The sequence below is a fragment of the Pygoscelis adeliae genome, unplaced genomic scaffold (genome assembly GCF_000699105.1).
Source record: "Pygoscelis adeliae isolate BGI_AS28 unplaced genomic scaffold, ASM69910v1 Scaffold92, whole genome shotgun sequence".
Lineage (NCBI taxonomy): Eukaryota > Metazoa > Chordata > Aves > Sphenisciformes > Spheniscidae > Pygoscelis > Pygoscelis adeliae.
The window spans coordinates 273,856-291,389 of NW_008824306.1; the positions used below are offsets into that span (position 1 = coordinate 273,856).

Here is a 17,534-nt window from a genome sequence, read left to right on the forward strand (position 1 = left end):
AAATCTATTACCAATAAAGTATTTTTCAAACTATAGTTTTATGAATGCGCTTCCATCACATAACACATTTCCTACCAGCAATGATAATTTTTCTATCTACAGAGTTCAAAATATGGTACACAGTCAGATTATAGATCATTAAATCTAAGCACAAAGACATGTAGCCATAGTTTTCATCGGAAAAAAGTCTATCTGTAAGCTTCTATATCCACAGCTCAGCTCCTCTCTGTGCTCAACAAAATCTGCTGGATTTTGTTGGGGGGTTTTTTGGGGGTTTTTGGGGTTTTTTTTTTTTTTGAGATGATCAAGATTAGAAACAGTAGCAAACTGAGAAATGACACATTACCCTAATTACCTGGAATACACAAGTAAAGCAGTATTACAGAAATAAAATAGCCACTTTTAAGAACTGAGAGACTTCTTTCTAAAACACACATACATTTTTTTCCAAAGTAAAAAAAAAAAAACAATGAAAGTAAACTTACCTAATTTAAGCGCTCCAGCAAGGCCACGTATTACAGTAACAGGGTTGTTTGGATTTGTACAAAATTGATGTAAAGGTGGAAAGAAAGCATCTCGTTTGTTTTCCAACTGTAAAATTATAATGGAATATTAGATGTCAGATGAACTTAGATTCCTTATTTGTAAAATAAGAAAGAATAATAAAAAAAGAGAAACAACAGAAAGGAGACAGGAACGTTCTCCATTTCCCTGCACTGTAGGGAATGAACAGCTACATCATACAACCCTTTCCATGTTAAAAGCTAGCTTCACTCCTGAAATTAATTTGTTACTGCAATTTATTTCTTGGCTTGAATTATTCCCAGGTTGCTTTGGCTTTTGCAACTCAGGTTTCCTGCAGGTTATTTCTTTATCTGACATTAGCCTTGTACATTCTCTAAATCTACAGAATTCTCTGAAGAGCAAGATAATATACTAACTTTCTTTACACAAGTCAAAAAGCTAATTCTACAGATAATGTATACAAGAAACAGTATAATTAAAAAGATTACTCTCACAGTATATCTCATGTTAACCATAAAGGCTGATTTGATTTTCTTATGCTTTTGTGCACCTATGACCTCAATTTTATGTATAGTGTCCCCAATCTTTTTTTTCTTTCTTTTTTTTTTTTTAATTGTTGTGAATCTCTTAAAATGTTGAAGACCTCTCTTTCAATAAACAAAACACAATACAGAGTTTCCAAATATTGGGACCCACGCTGGCACATCTACACAGTGTGCTGCAACATGGTGACTTCCCAGCTTTGTACAGACTCAACAAAGCTGTGACGGACTTTTAACAAGGTAGATTAATTCAGATGCAACGCTTGGAGTTGGAAGCAGTAATGCTTCCAACTTAATCTAGCTCTCGGGCAGACTGCTTGTGTAGTATCACACCAAAGTGCCGACTGCTTTTGGTCCCCAAGTTGGGCTGAGCAAAGCTAACTTGAGGTTTTCACACCAGCTGTATGGACATACTATAATTTATTCTTCTGTTATCAAGGAAGGGGACATCCTATAATTTCTTCTTCTGTTACTAAGGAAGTTAACTCAAATTCTTCTGATAACTTCTATTATGAAACTTTATTTTCAGAACAGAAGTTTTAATGGTTGCATATGAAAACACTATGCAATTAAAACCTGCCTTTTCCTAATGACAATTTGTTCTTAACATCACCTCAAGTTTTATTAATTTTTTCTTTACTGTATTTTCAAGCAGATTGTTAGGAGAGTTTAATTTAATTACTTTCTCGTTTATACCTAAACTGTCACTTGCAAAAAATGTACATAAATATTTGAAATATTGTATCTACATCGTATCTAATGAACTGTTTTGCTTATTCTGACAATATTTTGAATATTAAAAACAAAAAAATTCTGCAGCTGTTTTTCCTCTTGGTTACTGAAATTCTTAATTTACAAGTACTTTAAGAGTCAAACTAAGGCTCAAAATTTTCTTTAAGGTTAGCATTTTCCCCGCTTATACACTAGTTGGGAGAGCACTGTAATTAGAATTCAGCTGTGAATAGTGCATCTTTAAAATAATTACATTACGTAATTCAGACATCCAAATAATTACAAAAGACAGTCAGCAATGTACTTCTGCCATTAGATTTACTTACATAAATACTAGGTGTAGGTGGATTCAGCTTGTCCTTTGGCAAGGGAGGGTACGGTGGAGGCGGTGGTCGTGGAGGTGGGCATTTATCCAATAGAATACTACTGTTAGATAAGCCATTTTTACCCAGATTCCTAAAAGGAAAGAAGAGCTGCCTCTGTCAATACTTGACAAATAAAATTAATAAATATTAGTGTGATCTCTTCTGCAAAATGATGATGTATAAGGAGAAACCATAATTCAAGATGCAAATAAAGCTCATATATTTTAATCAAGAATTCTCAGTGTATAATTTGATAATATTCAAAATAATTCCCACTTTGCCTGCCGAATCTGCAACATCACCACTATTAGTTAAAAATACAACCATTTTAAATACAAGCAAGTATGACTCATTTGACAAAATTTAACAGAGAAAGCGGGTTTCAACTAGAAATAGAGAACCACCTTATTAGGTCGGCACTGGTTGGTGGATGATCAATTCATAGCAGCTGAGATAACGCAGTCCGGTAATGCTGTGCATAGCACTGTGGCAGAGCACAAAGTCAGAAAATTACAATGCCTCAGCCAAAAAAATGCTGAGTCACAAAAAACAATTACAAGTACACTAACAACACTGAATTGAACAACCACCTACCCCTCTCCGATTTACACGTTTTGAAGCCAGAAGGAGCCACTGCTGCATAATCCATTTGTTTCAACAACAGAGGAAAGGACCTACTCTGAGTGAGTTGCTGTGTCAACACCCGTACGTGTACTCAGAATCACAGAATCATTAGGGTTGGAAAAGATCTCTAAGATCATTGAGTCCAACCATCTTGTGTACTTGAGTGAGAACCTCCCTTGTCGTATGTACAGCCTTTCTCTAGAGATTTCCAGATGTGGATAACCCACCGTATGTGTGTTAACTTTTCCTGTAATGAATGACCCGAAAAATCTGCATTCTGAGCTTAGTCTATATTCAATTTCCAGTCACTATCACCAGGAAAGTATTTATTAACAAAACCATCCCCATTTTTGTTTGTTAAAAATGACTCAGCTGCTTCAAAATTCTTCAAACTAAGCACTATTCAAATCCTTCTTCCAACCTCACTTGATTCACTGGCTGTTGTTACCACCTCGCAACACTCCACAAAAAGGGATATTTCTAATGCATAATTTAGTCAGCTATCTTCATAAAACTCAACAGTTACAAAAAAATTGTTCTGGTAAAAACAGTCTTCAGCAGAAAACACATCTGACTTGTATTAGATGAAACTCCTAGCAGTAGAGCTTGTCTCTAAACCACAGAAACTGTGATACTGGCACTGAGAAACATCATAGAGCTGGATGCTGGCATGTGAGAGCACTGCTTCACATCAAGCTACCACAAACCATGAGTAAGATGGACTTGGGGCTTGAGATCAGATCAGAGTGACTGTTATGACAAACACTTTAAAGAAAATGAGCAAACTTCTCACCTACCCCAGGCTGCAGCAAAGATGAGCATCCTGAGAAACTGGTGCTCATCATGACAAACAAGTCAGTCATTCAGTTCAGAACTTACGCCAGCTTTCTAACTCATACATTGCTCTCCTCTGACAGAAGATCAGAGCAATACAGACCGAGACATATTTAACAACTGTCTCCAAAGCATGCCTGTCAAAATACCAAACACAGTTTATTCCTTGTAGTAGGTAAGTCTAATGCCAGAATAGACCGCAACTTCAAAGAAACTGAAAGAGCAATGTGGAAGCTTTGATTAGGCATCATCCAACTTGGCAAAAACCTCACTGACTAATGCTTAATGTCTGATGTAGTTCTTGCAAAGACCCTATTGCCCACCCCCCCAAAAACATAGAAAAAAACATGGCAATATAAAATCACCATCACCCCAAGAAATTTATCGACCACAGTTGCATGAATCTGAGACACAGACCATCTATACAAAGTGAAACTATAATCTGAATATCAGGTATTAGAAGTAACTATAATCTTTGCAGTATCAAACTGAAAAATAAAACCCAGAAAAGCAAATGCATAGTATTAAAAATCAAAGAGAACTATGACAAAATTCAGTTTAAATTGATAAACAGTTCTCAGGCAATTTCTGAGGCAAGGACGATGAGAAAGACTGAACCCGAAGAAAAAGGGACATTGCTTAGAACTAACGTGACAAGATAATTATCTTGTGACTTAAGTCACAAAATAATCACCACAGTGAAAACTCAGTAAAGCCAGGGTACACGGGGTCTTCAGGGAAGGGGGACAATACAGAAAGGAGAAACTTCTGTACGCTTAGAGAAACTACAGGTCTGAAAAGGCAAAGCAGATACAGAAGAAAGCAGACAGTACAGAGGAAAAGATCAGATGAACAGAGATACCTCATAAACCCAGCACTTGAAGCTGATACTACCAAATGTATGCCACAGTTTCCTATTAAGCTACTAAAACCCTGTGCGGAAGTTTCAAGAGAGGAAAGGGGCCAAAGAAAGTAAAGCTGAGATAGGAAAACACTTGTAAATTCAAGTGGCATAGCAAACAGATGGGCAGAACATTTAAAGTTGTCTTTAACAGACCAGTTTCACTCTATCATCCTTTTTTCGTCCATGAATCAGAATAACTTATTATTAATAACAACACAAAAGAGCTATTAAAGAATAATGCTGTAATTGATAGTGTGGAAAACAGAGCAACAGAAATTATAAAAAACACCACAGAAGTACTACAAAGATCTGCTACCAGCACCTGAAATGAGGCGGTGTGATTATCCATTGCCAGCCTCTCCACCTCTGGAAATACAGAACTATGGCCTGTGCAAGGAAAGTGAAAGACCCTTTTTCACCACAGCAATCGTGAGGAAAATCTCACACATCTCTGTTTCAAGAGCGTATTTTCTGTGAGAGGATTTCATACCAGCTGAAAGAGGCAACAGATGCAATGCTTGAGAAAAAACAAACCTGATTTAGGCCCCGAAAAGAAACTGGATGCTCAAACAGTCACTTACAACACCATGATGGAGGAATGAAGAGAAGGACAGGCTTCATTCATTTAAATTGACTTACCAGAGGAAATTGGCTTTTCATAGACTGTGCAGGCAGGATAATACCCTTCACTCCCGCAGAGTGGGAAGAGAAGGCAGGAGCAGCTGCCAGCCTCAGAAAGGACAGAGGTGCACGCTGATGTGCAGCATTGTCCTGAGTCAAAGCTGCAGCTCTCAGTCCACTGCAATTTGCTCGATGGGTAAAAGCAACAACAGCTCATGGAACTTCTTTACCCTGAGGACCAAACTCAAACTGCCATGCTCATGAGTGACACCAACCACTATGTATGAAATAGGTGCCTGGATTTCATGTAATTAAAGGATCTCTTGAATAATCAAATCACCAGATTCATTAAAACACCCTTCCCCCCCCCCCCCCATTTTACTGCTTTCTAGGATACATTCCCACACCTTCTAAAAACAGTTTATAGCCTTCAGTCTTTGAGAACATCTTCCCCTCTGGCTATACCAAAACACACAGTTAACCAGAAGCAGAGGTGTGACCCAGTTTGCTTTGCAACAGTCACCTGTCCTCTTCATTATACAGCATTCACTTCCCAGTCTGTGCTTTTAGCAAATATTAACACAAATAATTTAACATTATCTAGGGGTTTCTTGACAAATGGAGACTGATGGTTTAGCCTGAGATGATGCCCTCACCTGTCTACCACACTTCTTCCCTCGAGCTTAGTATTTTCACTGCATGGACAACCCAGTAGCTTGTTATGCAGCTGGGACGTCCCTGCCCCATGAGAAGATGGATTCCAGCTGCTCTAGCCTTAGAGACTCCCCTGTCAGAGACCTACGTTGCTAAATAAAACAAGACCAAAATCTGATCCTGAGGCAACATCACTGAAACCCTTAGAATTCTTATCAGGTAGCTGCTACACACTTCATAGGTACTGTATTGACTTTGCATCATCCTACTTCACTAGGAAAAGATATCATGCAAGTTTAAAGCCAACTGTGTTACACAGCTGTAAGAATTTTAACTCTATTTTATTATACAAACTCTCAACTACATCAAGAATATTAAAGTTAACATGATAAAACTTACTTTCCAAGAACAAGGACTCATTATCATTACTATCCTTTACATGTATTAAATTAATCACCTAAATAATTTTATAATTTCCCTCAAGCCTACTGTCAGACAGAGGATTACATTTATTTCTCAGAAAGTAGTTGCATAGTGCTTTTCAAGTCCTCTGGAACTTTTTCTGTTTTCGAAGAGCTAGAAAAAAAATCTGTACGAATGATAAACAACAATCCTCTGGCCTGCGCCTTAAAAATGCCAAATTTAAGCATAACTACTGCTTAACCTTCTCCTTGATTATTGTGAAAACAGAGTGTGTGTTATCGTACATCCCACGATGTGAACATCGTATCTGCCTTTTTCCCAAGCACAGAACAAAAATATTTACTGAACTCTCTTGCCTCTATTGACTGTTCTAGTAGCTCTGTGCAGTCATTAAGCATTAGTGTTTTTTGTGTTTCTTCTTTTTCATTGTTGGCTATAGTCTTCCTTTCCCAAACTTAATTTCTGAGTTTTCTAGAACTCTTAGCGTCAGTACTTTTAAAAATATTTGCCCATTTTGTTTTTAATTGGGAGACTGTGACTTTTTGAGGATCATAAAAAGTTCCTAAACAATTTCCAGTGATGTATACATTTGGATTTTAGGTACACTTTACAGGCCAAAACAGAGTAAGTTACAGTCATTTGCACCTAAGCAGTTATTTTTGTTGTGTTTAAGTGAATTATTATTTGAGGATTAGCTACATGAAAATTAACAAGGTTTTACCGCTCAAGAGATTATAGTTATTCTGAAGAACAAAATTAATACTCTCTCTTCCCCAAATAAAAATCACATTTAACATGAATAAAGGAACTGTGGATTTATGTGATACTCTATCTCAGATCTATCAGAATTAATTAATCTGCAAAGAAGAATGAACAAAACATTTTAAAAGCGTGTCTGCAGAAGGAATCGGTTGAAGCACTAGCATGCACAGTACTTACTTGACCCAGTCCTGATTCAAAACAGAAATACCCAGCTTTTCTTAACAATTAGTAGATACAATTAATTGCTTTCATATTGCAAGTTATTACAAAAACACAGAAAAATGTCTGTCAAGACCCATCACCCTGGGAAGGAGGCGGTTACTCACAAGGCCTAACTTGGGCTCTCCAAGCTCACTTCCCCAAGCTCCTTCTATAGCCAATGGAGAGTGAGATGAGCTCTCAAAGGGGAATATAAAGAAGTTAAGTTAAGCTTACATTATGCTTACATGCAAGTAATGCCAGATAATTATACAACCTGTTTCTCATGCAATTCTCTACCCCAGCCTTTCACAACCAGGTACTAGCTGGCAATACTCCCAGAGATCTTTCTTTTTAAACCTACAGAAAATCTTACAATAGAATTGTGGATTTTCTCATTATGCAAATATATATCTAATAATTTTTGAATTCTGTTCTGGTTTTGACCTCAACAGTATAGGTTGGCAGTGAATTTCATAGGTTAATTATATGTTATGTAAGAAGTAATGTTCCTTTTTTTCTTTTCTTAATGACTTTTACATCTTTCCTTTCTATTTTATTTGCTAATCACCTTGTTCTTCGGCTATAAGACAAACAGAATCACATTAATGACTTATGTAAGAAAAGCATTGTAACAAGTGGTACCAAACTTTTTCATACGCTTACCTTCCCCCTAAACTATAAATCTTTCCTATGTTTTTTTTACTCCCAGATAATTCTGCTTCCCATCTGCAGATTTCTGTATTTGCCTTTTGAAACAAAACAGAATGTCTTACTCTAAGCAGGGTTTAGCTTGCGAAATCACAATATTTCAAATTTTATTCTTAAAACTTTTGCTATGGTGAAGTTGACTTGCCAGAAGTAATGTGCCTTTAGAGCAACTGAACAATTTTGCCTTCAAGCCAAAAAAGTCCTTTGCTTACAGACAAAGAAACCTCCCAACAAAACAAGAATTGCTTTTGTTGCTTTTGTTTTTACGAACAAAACACAAACTTAACCCAGCTCCTTTCCCGCAAAATACTTCCCCTCAAATAGATTTAGGCTCTTTGCCTCTCGATTGCAGAGTTCCCAAACCAGTGATTCACTAATTGACTTCACAAAGCAGGCTTAATTGCCAGGGAGCAGCACCTTTAGAAAGATCAGCCCAAGTTTGCTTCTGCCCTAGGCTTCAACACAGATGTCTGTCCACTTCAGCCTCTGCATTGCTTTTCCCACTCCTCCCCATGAACCTTATTTCCTATGCTTGGGTACATGCTGGCCGTTTATCAGATCCTTTTCCAGACTGTTTAGCCCAGACCATCTTCTGTTTGCCATCCTATGCTTTTATCATTTTACAAGGTCCCTTGAGAGGCAGCTAATCTCTCCTCATCTCCTGTGACTTTCTTTTCTCAATGGATTGCTCTCTACTCTTCCTCTTTGCACACCAAGCAAAAAGAACTAGATAAAGGCATGTTAGCCCCTTTTAATACGCATTACCATCAAGCCTACACCTCTCATCTGCCTTCCCCAATTAAGCCAAATTGGTAAAGCTTTCAAGTTCAGAAATGCCTTAGAGTTTTCAAATTAGTCTTTCCATATATCATAAAAATGACAACAGCAACTTTCAGCTGACACAAAGTTGCCCAGTGATCCAGCTGGGCTCTTTAGAATGGTTTGAGAACCTCTTGCAGGACTTCTCTAAGTCATTATCAAACAAGAATTTTGTATGGAGCTTTGCCTGTTCTTTCAAGGCTGTGAACAAGCTTTAATAAATAATCATTAAAAAAAAACAACGAAGCTATTTCTTTTTTATGAGAAACAAAACAAGTCAACTCAGGAACTTCTCTACACTGCTTAAAGGCAGGACTTAACTTCATGTCAGTTTTAAAAAGGGCAAGTGATTGACCCTCTTAACTGAGACAGATCCTGGATTTTTAACATCACTCTTCCAGGATGTTAATTAGATGCACCAGTTGAAACAGAACTAGAAATCAGCTGGTTTCACTTCAGCAGAAATAAACAGCTCAAGTGTTAAATCTCAAGTCTTGTGATAATGTTTCATTAATTTTCCTTTCAGGATTGCTCAGAGGGAAAAGATACTTACATTTCTAAGAGTACAGAAAAGAGCTTTTGATAACAGTCTTTTTAAGGAGACCTGATACACAACTAGACAAAACAGCACACTTTTTCCCCCCACATATTAAAAATCGGCTTTTCTATTAACAAACTCAAAGCAGTTATTCCTAGCATATTTTCTTCTTTTAATCACACAGTTTTCACTTATGCTCAAAATTACTTGGTGGTTTTTTGTTTTTAAATGACCTCAACAGGGGATTTTCTCTAGGAATCTAAGGAAGGATAATTAATTTAACAGTACACTCTTATCTGTTATTTTGCTCAGAGGCTTAAATAAATTTAGTTTACTATGTAGACAGTTTACCAAACATAATAATTTAGTTGTTTTATAACCACCTTAAAATTTACTGTTGCAATCAGTTTTATTGGTAGGGAAGCCTAACCAAATCGCACTTACACTTCCCAGAATCACCTCCTCAATTCTCTTTCATCCGTACACTCCAACAGCAGTTTAACAAGATGAGCACGTTTGTTACCCTACTGTTCTCCAGAACAGCATCTTAATGAGATTTGCATATTTTAGTCAATAGCTCAGCTACTGCATTTCTAAATTCCTTGTAGCTTTTCAGTGAACATTGTCTAGCCCTTCAAGGGAAGCTCCTTGTAGAAGTATCAACTGCTATGCCAGCACCTTCTGTTTGACCCCTTCTCAGCCTCCTAAACAACCTCATTTCACCCCATGACTAGAATAGGTCTCTGCTAAATATTTCCTCAACATTCTCACCAAGGAAGATGGATACAAAAAAACTTTTCAGCCTCTGCAGTGATCTTGCCCTACTTAAGCGCTCACTTTAGTCTTTGGCAAAACAAAACACTTACCAAGTCTGTTCCTACAGTCCAGACAACCTATTCACATATAATAAAAAAAAAGAATCAGAGTTTCCTATTTGGCATGTGTTTTGCATTTTATGATACAAAGCATCTCCTCTCACCTAATGGCTTCACTTGAGCAGATTTTATTAAGACGACACTTGTTTACATAAAGCAAAATTACACTCTCCCAGCATTTATTTTTGCCTACTTCCATTTTTATTTTATTGTAATGCATGATTTCTGAACCCCCTTTCTAATAATTGCTTTTACCTTAAAAAACACCAAACTTCTGTATCTCTGATGTTCCTTTGTTCTTAAGCAACAAGCAAAATCCTATCAACATTAACAAACAAGTCAGTTTTTGGTGGTTAGTATTACCACGTTGCTTCCTGATAAAATCCCTCCTGTAAGATGAGGAACTTCAGTATACTGCACTTCACTATCCTGTAGTACGTCAATTATAGTTACGTTGTGAATCAACTCTTGTGCATTACTTAATCCCAAACTGCTAATAATTTCAGGTCTTTTGTGTTCTAAGCACAAATAAACCTGTAGGGTCTAAAAGATGTAAAAAATGGTTTCTCTTAGACGAGACTTTTTTTTAAACCAGTAAGCATTTGAAAAAAAGATTATTTAACAAATAGACTTCTGAGGAATTTCAGTGTGACTTACAAGTAACATAAACACTCTGGTTTTGCAGTAAACATATAGTAAACAGAGCCAAATGCAGAATAATGAGGAGGAAAATAAAAATGGTTAATCTAAAGCTCCAGCTATAAAAAAGCAAGTTACATCCACCTGTTCCTACTTGCCAAAATGTCTTTTTTTCCTTAGAGGATACCATCAGGACAACAGAGCAACAGACTGTATCAAGTAAGTATTGTCAGAGAGCAAGAATAATATGCCAGAAGATAACAATATAATTATCCACATTAGAGATGAAGCCAGAATGTCTTTCTGAACATATCAAATGAAATAAGGGTATATATGTAACAACTGGCAAATATTAATACATTTAAGACCTAATCCAGTGTAGCTGCAGTATATAAAAACTAATACTACAGGACAACTCCCCTCTCCCTGTACATGAAGTTTATTCTAGCACAGGTGTTTGGGTTTTTGTTTGGTTTTTTTAAGGGAAAAAAAAATCAAATAGTTATTATCAGGTTTTCTATTGTGGATAGCTTTTCTGTAATTTTTAAAGTAATTCCAAAAATCAACGTTTTTGGTCAGAAATTCACTTTTGTACCTCAAGATACCACTTACAGAGATAGGACCCAAATGTAATCAGTACTATGGGAAGTACCTTCAATTCTTTGTTTTTGCATTACCTTAACTGTGTTAAAATAAAGGTTAACATGCAGTATTGAAGTTCATAGTATCTGATATATTAGTATATAAACATCTTCTATTCTACTATGTGTAAAGGTTGACTTATTTTGCAAATAAGCAGGGCTTTCAGCAGAATATCTTTCAGTATTCTCTCCTCTAGACATTTTTCCCTATGTCAAACATGCACACAGTATCTATGACAAGGATGTTCTCCCCAGAGCTCTGCTCCTGAGCCGTCATGTGCATGCACGCACACCTTCAAATTCTACACATTTTAAAACAAAGTAAGAGCTAATCAACTAGTTAGTACATGGCTGGGATAGCCTTGTCCTCAAATTTATGCACGTAAACTGTAAGACATAGAAGGATGGCAGGAAAAAAAATTAACTATATAATATAACCACTATATAATATATTATTATTTCTATTAGTATGAAAAAAACATGTAGACAGGACCTTTTCCATAACAGGTAGCACAGGTCAGGAACAGTAATGATGAGCACAATAGATTTTTCACATATGGGAAATTGTCTGTCTGGCTGCCTTTACACTTTAGGCTTACCCTAAAAATGTTGCAGTTGTTACCTCGTTGCCAGTCCCACAGAATTTCTCAGAATCTCGTTACTATTAAGAAGACATATGCAGACGCTTTCCAGCAAGCATAGTTTGACTAGGAGAAATCCTGTCTCTAATCTTTGTAAAAGTAGTCCCAGCCCAGACTGAAGCATTTCTTGACCTCCAAGTTGCTAAAAAAACAAGCCTCTCCTCCGCTTTTCCTGTTGCTCATCTTTCTTTATTATCCAGCTTCTAAGTCTTCTGCCTTGCTGAATTAAGGTGCAGACAGGCTGAAGAGGGAGCTCTCAATCTCTACTCAATAAGAGAGAAAATAAAAGGCACATCTAACTTTTTGAGCTGTCTGCAAACTACATGGGGCAAAGTATTAGCTTACCTCCCTTGAAAAACGATGAATACATGAGCCTGGGAAAAAATAATGACTATATGAACCCAAGTTCATATACATATAAACACTGTAGAAAAATACATGAGACCTGATCGCCACATTAGGAAGTACTTTTTTAAGGGTATTTCATAATTAGGATCCTTGAATACTGTTAGAAACTTTTACAGAATCATGGAATCGTTTAGGTTGGAAAAGACTTTTAAGGTCATCGAGTCCAACCTAGCACTGCCAAGTCCACCACTAATCCATGTCCCTAAGCACCACATCTACACAACTTTTAAATACCTCCAGGAATGGGGACTCAACCACTTCCCGGGGCAGCCTGTTCCAACACTTGACAACCCTTTCGGTGAAGAATTTTTTCCTCATATCCAATCTAAACCTCCCCTGGCGCAACTTGAGGCCATTTCCTCTCGTCCTAAAGTACAACATAAAGGGCCCCAAAAGACAAAAAAAGCCCCAACCAAATAAAAGTTGTTCAAAACGCTCAAAACATACTAACGTCACTAGTGCAAGTTGGAGTCTGTCAACAGCCTTTGGCAGGCAGATTTGCTCTGCCTCTGCTTGGACAAGGTGCAGCTAGGAACTCAGTCGCCAGTATTCAGCAGTGCTCAGCCGTGCCTGTGACTCGCTGAAAAGCCTGCTGTCGGCACACTAGCCTGGGCGAGAGCTGCAGCGCGGCGCCTCCGCATCGGCTCTCCAGCTCCAAGCACAGGAGGAGCAGCCTTGCACCTGCCCGCCTGCAACAGAGTTTACATTTGCTTAGAAAAGCCCCTGCAGTGACACTTCTGTGTCACTCACAACAAACTTTTAAAAATTTCTTTTGCTATAACCAAGCCACAGTTTTTAAAGTAGAATAAAGACAGAAAAATACCTCTATTATCCTCCCTTTATTTTAGAAATTAAGTATCACTGGGAATACTACCTCTATCAATGAGCACAAAAAGCAAAGACTTGTATTAAAAGCTGGTTTAGGATTTTTGGAGTAAAAACGCCCAACGTTTTGCTACTGAACACAAACTGCAGATCTCACCGGTAACGTTTGACTAGAGGAATACACTTCCCATTACTCTCCCAAGAAAGCTGCATGCAAATTTCTGCTAAGGGAATTTTGAAGACACAGATCAGCTAAACTTCAAGAAAGAACTTAAAGTCTTTAACTATTTCTTTTATGTGTATTTGCAGCGCACTCATCCTAACACCACACATTCAAGTTATTTTTATACTTCTACCAGCAAGAACACATATATGGTCCCAATTAAAAAAAGCTGTTAAAACTCTTCATTTTTATGAATGTAATAGGTGTAGAAACTTCACTCGAAAATGAACATTACAAGACTTAGTATTTGAAAGATGACAAAATAAGCTCCCTATGGGTTTTTTCCTCTCTTCTAGGAAATTTGTCTTTGTAACAGGTACCTATAGACTGCTATACCATGATCAGTATTTGTCATCAAATCCCAATACATTAGAAACTAGTAACTCTCAATCACAGTAACAGATGCAGCTTTTTTGCATTTAACTGATTTATGTGGGTGCAGTGAAAGGATATAAACATGCTTTTACCACATTTTGATGTTAAAAAAGGTAATGCTCAAAAGCACCACATTTGCTGTACAATCCCAAATAAAATATTTTGGAGTAAAGTATATTGAGATGGTAAAAATTCCAACAAGAATTCTGACACCAGAAAAATACAGATAACATTTCAACTAAAAGAATTGTAAACACAGTTCAGTATGGAAAATAGCAGTTAGAGTACAAACCAAAACACTCAGTAACCACGTGCTTACGATTAAAGGGACCTCTGTGAACTTTAAAGGCATCTTACGTAACTTTTTCACAAATGGCAACAACTATAAGACATGGATACAGAGATTATCGTGCTCTAAATGGTCATTTCAATTGCTCAGCATGGTTGGATTTCAAATAAAATTCTTTTGAGAAAGAAGGCAAATCTCTCCAAAGACCACCTAGCAAACCTGCAGACTCTGAGATAGTCTGCACAGGGAAGGCTGTAAGCAGTAAGTACAAAGTGTGAATTTGCAACTACTACCTGACAGGCTCCCTGTTAGCACATGTAAGCATGAGCTCACCCTACCTTTGAAGGAGAATGAATTACTTTTGAAAAGCTTTGTCTGAACTGTGTCTAGTGGAGTTTGCTCCACTTTCAATGGAATAAACTATCTTATGCTTAATGTATATTAAGACTGATAACATGATGCATTAATACCGGACAGTTACATACAGTAAACATAGAGTTTACAGTTAACTAGCTTTCCTGTGTAGATAAAGTTGCAGCATGTAACACCATAAAGCTGTTTATTTCCGAGGAGAGGTGACTGAATGTCTCAAACTTGTCTATGTAACTAACACATCATACTTCTGTCTGCCAGCACGTTCATACTCCATAGGCACTCCAAAGTACCTATATACTCCAAAGCTTCATAAAGGAACCTTTATCCTTCTAAGTAAAGACAAAATTGGACATATTGCTGCCAGCTTTAATGTAAAATTAAGCCAGTCACTGAAATACTTCTCCATTTTCATCACATATATTTTAAGTATCAGCACTTGTAACATTGTCCATGAAAAACTCCTACAATACTTTAAGATGCCTAAGGATCGATCTCTGATGATAAAATTTGTTCAGTGATAACACAGCACAGTGCAATAATAAGAGCAACACTATATGCAGGGCTCTGCTATTGTGCAGGATGTCTAAATATAGGGCTTGTAAGTGGTGTGGGGGGAGGAAAGCCTCAGAAGGTTGCAGAATAATCACTAAGTCTTAGAAAAAAGATTTATTACTACTGTGGCAAAATACATCTTTCCTTGATGCAGGGGGGTCTATGAAATTATCCTTTTTTTTGTTAGAGCCTGTATCTAATGAAAGAGTTGGATTTGAAAGAGACTGAAAATGTGCTTGCTGGATATAACCATCAAACCCCAGCACTCTGACTTCTGCTGGAGGTTCCTGCCCTCTGACAACTACACCAGTGTCACACCAATAACCCAAACTATGCAACCCGCACAGATGCATTTCCATTTCTTTTTCTTTGGAAAGAGGGAGGAGTTTACCTGCCATTTTTGGCGATTTAACAACACTGAGATAAGAAAGAAATAGCTAAGAAGCCTATAGAAACGTCAAGACTTGGAGCCTGGTGTTTCTGCTACACTGCTTTTTAGTAAGACAGACCTAGGAACCACGAGAAGTGTTAAGCTGACTACATGGATATAAAATGAGCCTAATCATTCTAGTGTCAACATGCCTGTCAAGAAGACGGGACTTATGCGTCAGAGATGAACATTGGCAGATTTAGCTGCAGCAGTTTAAGATATTGTTGCCCTCAGTCCACCATCCTCCTCTGCCAGAGGCCACTGGCTATTGCACAGGTGGCTACATTTGCTGCATTTCTATACCACTGTATCTATACCATCGTAGCTTACAGTATAACATTCTTTGCCAGAAGTCACTGCTAAGAAGCATCATCTGAAACCTCTATAACCTAGTCTTCCACACTCCATGCCATCCTGTATTACTAGCAATGAAGACACCAGGGAAAACACTGTGCAATTTGCACAATCACACTGCAATCACTGCCAGGTTTCCTAGTGGCTGGCCTCACTTTTTGCCTTAACCCATTATGCATCTGACCGAAAATGATTCAAGCTTACTGACTAAAGACAAAAAATGACAGTAACATACCTGCTAATCAACTGAAATATAAGATGGACCAAGACTTACACCTCTGAAGAGTCAAAACTATCTGCATTGTAATGTGACAGACTTACAACTAGCTGAAAGACTGCAATTTTAAAGCACAATCCACCACATGAACAGCTCCTATACTTGAGCTATAGGTACTGAAACCACCACTACCAAAAAGAGCCATCTCTGGTACAGAACTGGAAGGACAAGCTGATGTACACCAGATGGCTGTGTGGCCACTCAGAGGAACACCAACAGGCAGGAGAAATGGGCCAACAGGAATCTCATGAATTTCAGCAAAGGGAAATGCCAAGTCCTGCACCAGTGAAAGAATAACCCCATGCAGCAGTACATAAGAAAACAAACGTTTTTACTTTAGGGGTGACCAAACACTGGAACAGGTTGTCCGGGCAGGTTGTGGAGTCTCCATCCTTGGAAGTACTCAAAACCTGGCTCGATGTGGTCCTGAGCAACCTGCTCTAGTTGGCCCTCCTGTGAGCTGAGAGGTTGGATTAGATGACCTCCAGAGGTCCCTTCCTGGACCTCCCACCTCAACCATTCTGTGGTTATTTATCAGTTTTGCAACAAAAACACTGATTTGTAATGACAGACCAAATCTGGGTGACTTATTTGTATCAAGAAAAAAAAAGATTTTTAAGAGCTTAATACCAGCACTGAACATGATTGATTTTTTTTTTTTTTAACAGTCGTAATTTCCAACATCTACACTGCTGCTGCTGTTTCTTATCTAAGGAGAAGTGCTTGTATTGTACCTATAAACTATGTGTATAAAAGGCAACTGGTTAATGAGTAAAAGAAAAAAAAAATCCAAACAACTGATTTTCCTTCTGTAGGAGCTGTATCAAAGCTCCTTATAGAAATTAAGCCTTAAACCCCATGAAAAGGATACATGTTTTGAAGCAATAAATGTATCTGTCATTTACTGACATCAGGTGCCTATTTCAGAAGTCTTTCTTCTATAAGAAAACAATCATATAAATGGTAGAAATAAAAACATACTGATGTCACCATTAGATGCAGTGGTCAAAAACTTTTTTACAGTTTAAAATAGACTTTTCAACTATATTCTCTATAGTAGCTAGAGTTTCATGAAACAAATCTAAAGGTTTGGAAAAGAAAGTGAAGAGTGTACAAACTGATGCTATAAAATATTTCAATATTCCAAGTGCTTTAAAACTCTTACTTATGCCTTTAGAAGTCTGATTTGTTGTGCTTCTTTTAACCCAAAACCATTTTTATTTAATAAGAGAGACACCTACTCTGGCCATCTGGTAATCTATACATTAGGTTCAAATTATCATGATTCCACAACTTTTTCAGTCCATTTTGCCTTCACTGAAATCCTAAGAAGTCTGTGTTGACAAGCATCGGAAATAGAAGTGGACCTTGAAAAAGT

General features: G+C 37.4%; 1 protein-coding gene across 3 annotated transcripts in view; it reads right to left on the reverse strand.

The window, feature by feature from the left end:
* Positions 1-17,534, reverse strand: part of KDM6A (lysine (K)-specific demethylase 6A) — a 122,475-nt gene that overhangs the window by 21,179 nt on the left and 83,762 nt on the right. For all 3 annotated transcript variants that reach the window (XM_009318884.1, XM_009318883.1, XM_009318885.1), the window contains 2 exons: positions 2,126-2,255; positions 486-591 (listed from right to left, as the gene is read on the reverse strand). In XM_009318884.1, coding sequence (XP_009317159.1) covers positions 486-591; positions 2,126-2,255 — 236 coding nt within the window. The remainder of the gene's footprint in view (positions 1-485; positions 592-2,125; positions 2,256-17,534) is intronic.